The sequence below is a fragment of the Oncorhynchus keta genome, chromosome 15, assembly GCF_023373465.1.
Source record: "Oncorhynchus keta strain PuntledgeMale-10-30-2019 chromosome 15, Oket_V2, whole genome shotgun sequence".
Lineage (NCBI taxonomy): Eukaryota > Metazoa > Chordata > Actinopteri > Salmoniformes > Salmonidae > Oncorhynchus > Oncorhynchus keta.
Window position 1 is genome coordinate 17,614,932 of NC_068435.1, and position 13,542 is coordinate 17,628,473.

Below are 13,542 nucleotides of genomic sequence, written 5' to 3' on the forward strand. Positions count from 1 at the left end.
CACGCCACGCATATCTCTCGCGCCATCGAGTCCATTCCATTCCACGCGTGCATTTTCTACCCCCCTCCCCTCACTTTTGCGCGGAGCAATTGAGTGGTGTCATGAATGAAAGCTCGCCTGTTCACTCAACACAATGTTTTATGGATTATCTTCCCTTGTAGTAACGAGAGATAGATTTGGAAGGAACGCGGAGCGAGACGGAGCACTGCCCGGGTTACAGCAGTAGCCTAAAAACCGGGGGGTTGGGGGGTTCCATACAACCGGGCTTTTCTAATGCCCGTCGTTTTCTTGGGGCTCGGTTCGCTTCACCTCTGTGATCATGCTTTACTTCCAGCTGGTGATCATGGCAGGGACTGTCATGTTGGCTTACTACTTTGAGTACACCGACACTTTCAACGTGCACGTCCAAGGGTTTTTCTGCTATGACAATGCATACACGAAGCCCTACCTTGGACCAGAGGCGTCCAGTGCTGTTCCTCCTGCCATACTCTATGCAGTGGTCTGCGGAGTGCCGTCGCTTCTGGTGAGTTTTGGGAAATGGACAAATGTATGGATAAGTAAGGCATAAGTTAATGGACACACCGATTGTATAGAGATGAACAACACATATGTCAAACTTTAGGTTACAGCAGTTGCACAGCTATCCCTTTGGAAAGAGGCACTCTAACCTCAATGAGGTTACCTGGTCAATTTTTGTTGTTGCGTCGTTGGTATAGAATCGATGGAGATTGGTTGTGCCAGCCATATATTATTGATGAGCCATTCAATATTTCCCTTGCTTTTACACGTCTGACACTGTGGTGCAGTCACTACTGCATCCCTTTGACAGTCCCCATGGATGTATTCAGGTGTTTCATAATTTTGTGATTAATAAATAGATGTCTTTCTTCAAGCTGCTGATGCCTGACAATGGCGAACTCACCATACAGCCAACTAGAACCACGAGGTATAATGTCACGTTTAACGTAGTCTTACAGGTGCTGTACTCTACTTGTATGGGTTTAGGCTTAAACAACAGCTAGATAGATGCATTGGGTTACAAGAAAACATAACAATTTGTGATTATTAATGGAATTATTTTCCATTATGGGTACTTCCATTTGCCAAACCTACTTAGTTTATTTGTGCAAAACAGCCAAAACCTGTCTGTGAATTCTTATTAATACTTCTCTCTTCTCAGCTGTTAAGGTATGGTCCATTTGTCGAGATGTCGTCATCTTTAGTGGTCCTCAGAGGCAGTTAGTCTGCAGTGATGTTACAGCAAAATGCATTCATTAAAATGTATTCATTCATTGTAGTCCTGCTGCCATTTTTAACTTCTGACATGGGAAATCATTAACAGTAAGAACACGCCTCAGGCTGCAACATGTTTCTCAAGGAGTCTGTGTGGGTGGGTGTATCTGTGTGCTTGTGTGTCCTCCTAGACTAAACAGCCCACACTCTTAGAAAAAAAGGTTCCAAAAGGGTTCCTCGACTGTCTCCATAGGAGAACCCTTTTGGGTTCCATGTTGAATCCCCAAAATCATTGTACCTGGAACCAAAAAGGTTCTACTTGGAAACAAAAATAGTTATTCAAAGGGTTCTCCTATGGGGACAGCCATAGAACCATTTTAGGTTCTAGATGGCACCTTTTTTTTCTAAGAGTGTATAATAAAAATGTAGTAACAGAACTCTGAATTTATGATCGACTGAGTCAGGGCAGGCCTCGCCTCCCCCATCTCAAACTGAGTAAGTAACCAATGCTATCCAACCTTCTCATTACCATCCATTTCCCCAGAGTTGCTACCTTTGAGACTGGAGGTAAGATAGTGAGAGAAAAAAATCTAGCAATACCAACGTAGGACAAGTTTTTATTGCAGATAGATAGGGAACAGCTAGGAGGATCATTCAAAAATACCTTTTACTCAGCTGCTCTAAGCTGCTCTAGAGAGCTAGATTAAAAAGCCTGACTTGACACCTCAGTGTAGTATTGCAGATGTTAACTAGCTAGTGAGAGCTAGCCATGCTTGTTCAGTGACCTCACCTTTTTTTGAGACCTGAAGTACTGCCATGGTTTAGTAGGCTACCACGTGTCAGTAGCTTTGTGGGTTTTACGTATTGTTGGGAATGCAAATCCTTTTCAACTATGCGCCCAAAGGCGTATGTCTGAGGACCTTTGAGTTGAGTACAGAAATCCTTGGCTCTGTCAGTTCCTGGGCTGTACAGGGATGGATTCCATTTTATCATTAGATGGGGTAAATATCTTACACAGTCCAACCCCCAAATCCTAGGAAGATTAGAATCAGAAACATCCACTGAAGTCTCTCACCGGCTTAGCCTTGCCCTAGAGTTCGCTGGACCTCCCTTATGGCCCTATATCATGTTGAGGGGGAATTTGTGATGAGCGAGATATTGACGGACCCAGCTATCAATAAAAGAGTAGCAGCAGAAGCATCACCATCGAGACACACGCGCACGCGTTTGCACGAACGCACACACACACACACAAGACAATTCAAACACTGACTTCTCAAGCTAAAACAAAGAAGATGGCACAGTTTTCCACTGTGCTGTCTTTAAATCAAATCAAAATGTATTTGCCACATGCACAGGATACAGCAGGTGTATACAGTACAGTGAAATGCTTACTTGCAAGCTCTTCCTCAACAATGCAGTATTCCTTGTGGAATTGACAAGAGAGCAGGAACCGACTGGCACCCAGGCTAGGATGAGCTAGCTTTATACAGTATCTATGTTGTCAAGATTAGGGATGTTGCGGTGACTGTATTACCGCCAAACCGGCGGTCACCAGTTATGACCATTTAGTCACGGTAATTAGGCTTCTCCAAGCTCTGATGCTGGTCATTAGTAGCCTACCAAACTTTCTAACTGCCTGGTAATCAGCACTCTGATGTCCCTCTAATTACTCTGACATCGATGCAAATGTAATCGGAAATCTAATCAAACACTTCATGAGAGCCCATGAGCTCATGTTGCGCAACATTTCTATAGGCTATGCAGTTGCGTGAGAAAACAGAGTGATGGCCTTTACTAAAAACAGGAGGATCCCATCAGCTTTCTATAGGCTAGGCATATTATATGTATTTCTCAACTTTCCTAATATTAAGCAAATTGATTATATTTACAACAGGAGTATAGCCTACCTGGCTGACATGAAAAGGAACTACGTGAAAAACGTTCTCCATCCTCTATTTAAGTGCGAGACAGGTGCATAATAATGGTCCATTCTAAATCAAAACAAATTTCACACTTATTATTTTGTATATGTAAAGACAAGATTAAATCAAGAATAGTCTGATGGGTGACAATATTAGCCTATCACTTGGGAATTATATATTATCACTTGTGATTGATGTCCAGCATAAGAAACAATGCCTTTTTTGCTACTATTTCTAATCATAGTTGCACCCCTCATGTAGCCTAGCCCATTCGCCAATATGTTTTGATAAGGTTTGTATCACAACTAAAGTAGCCAAATAACTTCTTAAAATTAAGCACATTAATCCGCTTTACAATGGGTGTAGATCCTAGCTGGCATACATAAGCAGTGCGTGAGTTTCAAGTTTGGGGAAGATAATTTTCACCATAGAAATGCACCTTTATAATAAAAGCTTTACATGCATAATTGCATTTGCGGTCATTTTTGATAATGGTGTTTTCTGCTAATGGAACATTCGTGCTGATAGTCTACTACCAGGTGCGCATTGCTGCACTTATAATGTGAAGAAATAGCCTAATAGTTGGTCAACATTTTAAGCTAAACGTTCTCATCTGTTGCGTCAGCCACATTGCATAAAAAATCTAGCGCATCCCACAACTATGTTTGGAATATTTATTTCTCGTACAGAATAGAATAGGTAGGCTTTTGTACGATGGGGGATAGTAGATTGACATAGGCTAGTGCTTTTGCTGTTTGTTATGTCTACTCATCTTCTTGGATGACGAAAAGTAAATGTGGACAGTTCTTCCAATATCGTCAATATGTACCTTGGAATTGGATAAGGATGAGCGCAGTTGCATCCTCGGCGTATCTGTCTTCACTTGTAGCCTGTGAGAAATCAATCACATGACGGAGAGCCATGTGAGAGGTGATTCTGAGTGCTTAGCACTCTGAGAAGGGCACAACGGCCACTGGCCGCAAAAGGGATGAATCTTTTTAGGGTGCGTAATGGCCACACAAGGGGATGCCGCTGTGAAATTTGAGGTATTATCAAGAGCTTGTCAAATTGTGAATGAGTGACTGATGTAGTGTGTACAGCCTGCATGAAAAACAAAGCAGAGCTCCTGCCTTTCAAGACACTTTTTTCTAAATCATCATTAGAGTCGCATAATGCAGTCTTTCAATGTATTAAAAATCAAAACACATAGCCCAACATTTGTAGTAGGGATGCACAATATATCGGTAAGCATGATGGAATCGGAAGATATTAGATAAAAATGCCAACATCGGCATTTAATGTCAAGCTGACGTACATACCTATATAACATAGGTAGATGATTAATGACACCAGGAAAAATATAGCGCTACACGTACAACACAGCTGTGTGGATCGAGCAGTAAACAAGTCGAGCTGTCATTTGAAAGAGTAAGAAAATTTCAGCGAGACAACTCAAAGGCAAATCCATTATCACAAAGATAATGGAATGTATTGCCCTTGACAATCAACCGTTCTCTGTCGTGGATGATGTTGGCTTTCGCCGACTGGTCGATCACCTTGAGCCCTGGTACACACTACCAAGTAGGCACTATTTTTCAGATGTTGCCCTACTGGAGTTACACAGTATTGTTGAAATGCACATCCATGAGCTACTTGCTATGGGCATCACTGCTATTAGCTTCACGACTGACATATGGACCTGTGATGTCAGCCCCATGAGTATACTGAGTCTGACAACACAGTGGGTCGATTTTGTACTGAGGAAAGCTGTATTGCACGCTTAAGAATGTGCTGGTTCTCATACCGCTGCTGCCATTTCAATGGCATTTGAGAACATGTTTGAAACCTGGAGACATGAACACACTCCTAGCTCCATTTCGAACAACTGACTCGAGAAATAATCTCATCAACTGCGTCTGCAGCAGACGTGATACCCTCTGTCATGGCATTGAAACACCTGCTCAACAAAACTGCCGACACAGACCATGGGGTTAATTTAAAAGTACTCTACTAGACGCTGTGAACAAGCGATTCGGTGGCATTCTCTGTGAGCCTCTTTACTGTGTCGCCACCATGCTTGATGCTAGGAACAACAACCATGCGCACCGAGGAAGAGAGGCCACGGACAGACAGAGCTGAAACTTCACTGCTTGACATGTATGATGGAATCCTGGTTGAGAATGAAACGACTGAACAAATGAACAATGAAACAGCACAGCAAGTAAGTGAAAGAAATAGGTTTTAATGATGTTTTACTGGTAATGGGGACATACGTAAATGTCACCAAAATAACTTTTTGGTCAGTGTGTGTGTGCGTGTATGTGTGTATGTGTGTGTGTGCGTGTGTGTGTGTTTCAACTATGTATCTGTACTAGAAGGCCTAAAAGGCCGCGAAACATTTTTATATTGGGTATCATTATCAGGTTTTTTGACAAGGAAAATATTGGTTATCTGTATCGGCCAAAAATGTCATATCGGTGCATCCCTAGTTTGTAGAACAACTAAAGTTACATTAATAACTCTAAATTAAGCATATAGGAATACCTATTTCTTTATTAACTGCTCAACACAGAATAGCCGTATGTGCACACTCCCTCATTGTTTGGAGAAAATATTATATTCAGCTTTGTTCAATTCTATTCTTCATACTATAAAATAATGCCATGGAATTCTAAGCAAATCTTGTCCGCTAAAGATTTGCTAAATGAACTAGTGTAGGCCACAGCCATTTGGCATAGCCAGGTCAGGACCTAACATAAGGACAACTCAGAGTATGCTAATCTTCTTCTGAAATAGACTACATTTTCTTCATATCATGCTTCTTTAGACCTGTCTAAAATAAGTAATGGATTTATTGTCAAGGTGTAGGCTATATGACGTGGATTTATTAGACTTTTTACAATGTAGATGTTCCAAAGGTCTGTATCAGTGGCTTGTTGGAAGCCAGGAGATGCTAAACGTGTTTATGTTAATTAATGGTCAATTACCCTGAGACTGACAGTTATTTGCTTGACAATCACCGGCTGATGAAATTTCGTGACCGCCACAGCCCTAGTCAAGACTTCTATTTTTGACAACACATGTTAGTAATGTGTACATTACTAATTTGATGCAGGAAAATTACTGCACTGGGCTGTATCAGGGTCACCCAGAGTGTTTCTTGGTAGTCTTAAACAAATCTACTTTGAAATGGAAGTCTACACCTCACATACATGTTATGGACTTAAACAAAAGAAAACACCTGTACCATGTCAGATATACAGTTGAAATGTATTACATTTTGAGTTTAAATTGGTTTCCGTCGCATTTTCCACTCTACCGATGATTTTGTGACAAACTGTTGCGTTAAATAGCAAATGTGCCCAAACTGGTCTTGGTACGTGTGCTCTGCCAACAGCTTGCAGACACAGTGAGGATAGGCTAGCCTACATGATGACATTATTATAGAAAAGAGCAAGATTATTTTTATTTGTCAAATGGCAGCCAAGCATCAATCATCATGTCACCAGAATAAGACTCTTGATATTTATTGGAAAGGAGCATCAAGCTCATCACTGTGCACATTCACCACCCTGTGGTAATCTGTAGCCTAATAAACTGCATGCTTTCCCCAAGTCGTAGTGGGAAGACCACACAACATGTCATCGCGTGACTGCAACTTTACTACAATATAATGGTTATTCTATCAGTATTTGCATTTCCACTGCCATTTCTCACATTATACATTTTACAGACACAAAAACATTCCACCTTGTCCAGCGTATTTTGTTTTGTCAAAATGTGGAAACTTAACCAATAAAGGCCTGTCGTGACATTTTTTTTATCCAACATGTACTTAAACTCGCATAAAAATGTTGGATGGAAACGTTGTTTTCATACCATGACATACATTGCATTAATGTTCATGAGAAAGGACACATTAGCTCTATACATTGTGCACTGCTATTGACATTGCCTTAACCAGGAACTCATTCTCTCTCCATGTCCATTAGAGTAATGGAAACCGCCCATATAAAACACATGAACACGTCCATGCATTCACACACACACGTGTAGACACAATCATTTGGACACACACTTTTTACTCCCCTTGATTGTTGGACAACAACACCCTTTTTTCTTCTGATGGATGATTTCATTAAAACCGGAACTATGTGACCTGTCATTAGTAGTACAGTCGCCACACGTTTTTAACGAACTTGCTTTTCCCTTCAGCTTTACTTATGTCTTTTAAAGCACTTCTGGCCTCTGCGATTGGATGTCAGGATGTCAGGATGCTTAATGATAACACTTTCTCCATAATTCTCCAAGGCATTAGATATTTATGTATTAATATAGTCATACATTTAAAAAAAAACCTGAGCAGTTGTATGCAGATTTGTCTTTCAGGCTTTCATGTCACTGTTCTGCTGCTTTGTTCAGTTCTTCAATGTCTTCACAAGATATACTGGTTAAGTTATACAGCAGTTGAGGATATTCCAAAATGTAAAGTTGTCCAACATGTCTTCTGTGCAGTATCATGCTAGCACGTCATTTTAGCCTAGCTCTGACTGTCCAGTCCAGCTCCCATTGACCACTAGCCGCACAGTTTGAGTAACCTCTAACTAATAATCACCTCATTTCAATTTCATTTGACGCTTTAAATGAGCAGTGTAAATAAACTGCAAAGTTTAAAGTCAACTATGACGTACACGCAGAACCCTGCTGATCCCTTTTCATTTGGATGAGAGGGATGATGAGATTAATGTTTCACCCAATCAAATGTGTATTTGTGACCGACTGCCTCGATTCGGTCTTATGTAGCAAAATTTGAAATGTTTTTTTTTTACATTGGATAAAAGTAAAGACTCAGAGCTACGAAATGGTATATCCTACACTACAGTTGAGGAACAATGGGAAAGTTATTCTGCTTTGAAACTTGTAACCCCACTTGAATATTTTGGTACACCTACTAGAGAGCTCTTCTTTGTCTAAACCCATTCAGCATCATTCACAGCCTCTTAAGCCTTAGCCCCACCCATCTCTTTATGGATTCATATGCGAGGAGGCCATGTGGTAAACACACTATATCAAATAAGTTTATTGTCACACGCACAGGATACAGGTGTATTTATTGTTGTTGTTTTATTTAACATTTATTTAACGAGGAAAATCAGTTCAGAACAAATTCTTATTTACAATGACGGCCTAGGAACAGTGGGTTAACAGCCTTGTTCAGGGGCAGAACGACAGATTTTTACCTTGTCAGCTCAGGGATTCAATCTAGCAACCTTTTGGTTACTGGCCCAACGTTCTAACCACTAGTCTACCTGCCACCCCAAAACAGTACAGTGAAGTGGTTACTGGCCCAACGTTCTAACCACTAGTCTCCCTGCCGCCCCAAAACAGTACAGTGAAGTGGTTACTGGCCCAACGTTCTAACCACTAGTCTACCTGCCGCCCCAAAACAGTACAGTGAAATGGTTACTGGCCCAACGTTCCAACCACTAGGCTCCCTGCCGCCCCAAAACAGTACAGTGAAGTGGTTACTGGCCCAACGTTCTAACCACTAGGCTCCCTGCCACCCCAAAACAGGACAGTGAAGTGGTTACTGGCCCAACGTTCTAACCACTAGGCTCCCTGCCACCCCAAAACAGTACAGTGAAGTGGTTACTGGCCCAATGTTCTAACCACTAGGCTCCCTGCCGCCCCAAAACAGTACAGTGAAGTGGTTACTGGCCCAACGTTCTAACCACTAGGCTCCCTGCCACCCCAAAACAGGACAGTGAAGTGGTTACTGGCCCAACGTTCTAACCACTAGGCTCCCTGCCTCCCCAAAACAGGACAGTGAAGAGGTTACTGGCCCAACGTTCTAACCACTAGTCTACCTGCCGCCCCAAAACAATACAGTGAAGTGGTTGCTGGCCCAACGTTCTAACCACTAGGCTCCCTGCCGCCCCAAAAAAGTACAGTGAAGTGGTTACTGGCCCAACGTTCTAACCACTAGGCTCCCTGCCGGCCCAAAACAGTACAGTGAAGTGGTTACTGGCCCAACGTTCTAACCACTAGTCTACCTGCCACCCCAAAACAGTACAGTGAAGTGGTTACTGGCCCAACATTCTAACCACTAGGCTCCCTGCCGACCCAAAACAGTACAGTGAAGTGGTTACTGGCCCAACGTTCTAACCACTCGTCTACCTGCCGCCCCAAAACAGTACAGTGAAGTGGTTACTGGCCCAACGTTCTAACCACTAGTCAACCTGCCGCCCCAAAACAGTACAGTGAAGTGGTTACTGGCCCAACGTTCTAAACACTAGGCTCCCTGCCGCCCCAAAACAGTATAGTGAAGTGGTTACTGGCCCAACGTTCTAACCACTAGGCTCCCTGCCACCCCAAAACAGGACAGTGAAGTGGTTACTGGCCCAACGTTCTAACCACTAGGCTCCCTGCCACCCCAAAACAGTACAGTGAAGTGGTTACTGGCCCAACGTTCTAACCACTAGGCTCCCTGCCGCCCCAAAACAGTACAGTGAAGTGGTTACTGGCCCAACGTTCTAACCACTAGGCTCCCTGCCACCCCAAAACAGGACAGTGAAGTGGTTACTGGCCCAACGTTCTAACCACTAGGCTCCCTGCCTCCCAAAACAGGACAGTGAAGTGGTTACTGGCCCAACGTTCTAACCACTAGGCTCCCTGCCGCCCCAAAACAGTACAGTGAAGTGGTTACTGGCCCAACGTTCTAACCACTAGTCTACCTGCCACCCCAAAACAGTACAGTGAAGTGGTTACTGGCCCAACATTCTAACCACTAGGCTCCCTGCCGACCCAAAACAGTACAGTGAAGTGGTTACTGGCCCAACGTTCTAACCACTCGTCTACCTGCCGCCCCAAAAAAGTACAGTGAAATGGTTACTGGCCCAACGTTCTAACCACTAGGCTCTCTGCCGCCCCAAAACAGTACAGTGAAGTGGTTACTGGCCCAACGTTCTAAACACTAGGCTCCCTGCCGCCCCAAAACAGTATAGTGAAGTGGTTACTGGCCCAACGTTCTAACCACTAGGCTCCCTGCCACCCCAAAACAGGACAGTGAAGTGGTTACTGGCCCAACGTTCTAACCACTAGGCTCCCTGCCACCCCAAAACAGTACAGTGAAGTGGTTACTGGCCCAACGTTCTAACCACTAGGCTCCCTGCCGCCCCAAAACAGTACAGTGAAGTGGTTACTGGCCCAACGTTCTAACCACTAGGCTCCCTGCCACCCCAAAACAGGACAGTGAAGTGGTTACTGGCCCAACGTTCTAACCACTAGGCTCCCTGCCTCCCCAAAACAGGACAGTGAAGTGGTTACTGGCCCAACGTTCTAACCACTAGGCTCCCTGCCGCCCCAAAACAGTACAGTGAAGTGGTTACTGGCCCAACGTTCTAACCACTAGGCTACCTGCCACCCCAAAACAGTACAGTGAAGTGGTTACTGGCCCAACATTCTAACCACTAGGCTCCCTGCCGACCCAAAACAGTACAGTGAAGTGGTTACTGGCCCAACGTTCTAACCACTCGTCTACCTGCTGCCCCAAAAACAGTACAGTGAAATGGTTACTGGCCCAACGTTCTAACCACTAGGCTCTCTGCCGCCCCAAAACAGTACAGTGAAGTGGTTACTGGCCCAACGTTCTAACCACTAGTCTACCTGCCGCCCCAAAACAGTACAGTGAAGTGGTTACTGGCCCAACGTTCTAACCACTAGGCTCCCCGCCGCCCCAAAACAGTACAGTGAAGTGGTTACTGGCCCAACGTTCTAACCACTAGGCTCCCCGCCGCCCCAAAACAGTATAGTGAAGTGGTTACTGGCCCAACGTTCTAACCACTAGTCTACCTGCCGCCCCAAAACAGTACAGTGAAGTGGTTACTGGCCCAACGTTCTAACCACTAGGCTCTCTGCCGCCCCAAAACAGTACAGTGAAGTGGTTACTGGCCCAACGTTCTAACCACTAGGCTCCCTGCTGCCCCAAAACAGTACAGTGAAGTGGTTACTGGCCCAACGTTCTAACCACTAGTCTACCTGCCGCCCCAAAACAGTACAGTGAAATGGTTACTGGCCCAACGTTCTAACCACTAGGCTCTCTGCCGCCCCAAAACAGTACAGTGAAGTGGTTACTGGCCCAACGTTCTAACCACTAGTCTACCTGCCGCCCCAAAACAGTACAGTGAAGTGGTTACTGGCCCAACGTTCTAACCACTAGGCTCCCCGCCGCCCCAAAACAGTACAGTGAAGTGGTTACTGGCCCAACGTTCTAACCACTAGGCTCCCCGCCGCCCCAAAACAGTATAGTGAAGTGGTTACTGGCCCAACGTTCTAACCACTAGTCTACCTGCCGCCCCAAAACAGTACAGTGAAGTGGTTACTGGCCCAACGTTCTAACCACTAGGCTCTCTGCCGCCCCAAAACAGTACAGTGAAGTGGTTACTGGCCCAACGTTCTAACCACTAGGCTCCCTGCTGCCCCAAAACAGTACAGTGAAGTGGTTACTGGCCCAACGTTCTAACCACTAGTCTACCTGCCGCCCCAAAACAGTACAGTGAAGTGGTTACTGGCCCAACGTTCTAACCACCAGGCTCCCTGCCGCCCCAAAACAGGACAGTGAAGTGGTTACTGGCCCAACGTTCTAACCACTAGTCTACCTGCCGCCCCAAAACAGTACAGTGAAGTGGTTACTGGCCCAACGTTCTAACCACCAGGCTCCCTGCCGCCCCAAAACAGTACAGTGAAGTGGTTACTGGCCCAACGTTCTAACCACCAGGCTCCCTGCCGCCCCAAAACAGTGCAGTGAAGTGGTTACTGCCCCACGTTCTAACCACTAGGCTCCCTGCCGCCCCAAAACAGTACAGTGAAGTGGTTACTGGCCAAATTAGAATCTTATATCTGAAAATGTAGCTAGACTCTTATCCGTATACATGGATGAACGCTTCACAATTTAACTCCATTTTGTTTGTAGCTATATCTTGTTTGGCCAGCGTTGTGTCAAGTCACTCCGGTTCACACTGACACTTGTGCAGAAAGTAGCCCATCACTTTTTTCAACTGATTTGTTGATAGCACCTGCTAAATACAGGGCTACAATGTTGTTGAGAAAAGTAGCAAAACTTTTGTAGTTCTCGATGGCTAACGTTATATCTTTCAAAAACAGTGCTTTAGATAGGACTGTCAACACGTACTGAACAGCTCACTTTATAGACAGAAGCATGCTACATGGCAGACCAATCCAATCTCATCTCCCAGCATGTCCAGCCCATTCCGTGGCTAAATCAACTAATTTAACAATTGTATGCTTATTGATAATGAAAGCATATGTCCCCTAAGCGGGATTTGGTTAGGAGCCCCCCTCCCAGAAAAACAACAACAACATTTTAGTGGCTCCCCTCTTTACGATGGAGAGAAACATTTAAGTTTTAAAGTACATTTCATGCAATTCTACACATTTTGGGGTGTAGAGAATGTGTTACTGTTTTAAAACAAGTTTTCATGCCATGTGGTGGAGAGAAATCATTGCAGTTTAAAGCAATTCTACACATTATGTGATGTTAATATAATATCTGAGTGAGAGTGACTAACAAAATCAATGGAGGTCTGGGCCCCTGGGCACGTGCCCTGCGTGCTCTGTCGTTATTTGGCCAAGAATAAAATAATTGCCCACTGTAGTCCTTGTAAAGCGGCCAGAGGAACAGTCCCACTCATCAGGGTTATACTGTTTGACATTTATGGGCCAAAGATGACATGATTGCTATTATTAGTGAGCAGTGAGTAAGGCTCGGGCTCGATCTTGTTCACAGTACAGGATCAGGGAATAGGGGATGGGTTTGCAGTGAGACGTGAATACACTGCACAGGGTTTAGGCCCCTGTGCTCTGCGAAGAGAAAGGGGGGAGCATATTATAGTTTAATTAATGACTATTAATAACTTCCTTTATGAACAGTCGTTTATATGTTTTTATTGAAAAGACAGGTGACTTGTCATGAAGCAGATTGGCCAACACTTGTCTTATTTACAGTAGGTTTCTAAAGCCTAAATAATGAGTGATCTACAACATTAAAAGAAAAGTGGGAATAGATGAAATTGATGGTTTGTTCATGGAAAGCAAGTCTGGGCACATCATGTCCAAAGGCTTGATTCAAGTAGGCTGACCGTCACATTCAATGGTTTCCTTCATATCATTTTTTTATCAGCTGATATTAGTCGTCACCGTGTTTTGAACGGCTTCTCAATGGATTGGGGGCTTGGACTATTTGATAGAGATTTTTTTTCACATTCTTTGTCTTTCTCTCTGTCTGTCTGTCTGTCTGTCTGTCTGTCTGTCTGTCTGTCTGTCTGTCTGTCTGTCTGTCTGTCTGTCTGTCTCTCTGAGCCAGTCA

General features: G+C 44.1%; 1 protein-coding gene across 1 annotated transcript in view; it reads left to right on the plus strand.

Moving 5' to 3' along the window:
* Positions 1–13,542, plus strand: part of LOC118394553 (phospholipid phosphatase-related protein type 5) — a 54,788-nt gene continuing 41,246 nt past the window's right edge. Inside the window, exon 1 of the mRNA XM_035787831.1 lies at positions 1–523. Coding sequence (XP_035643724.1) covers positions 320–523 — 204 coding nt within the window. The 5' untranslated portion in view covers positions 1–319. The remainder of the gene's footprint in view (positions 524–13,542) is intronic.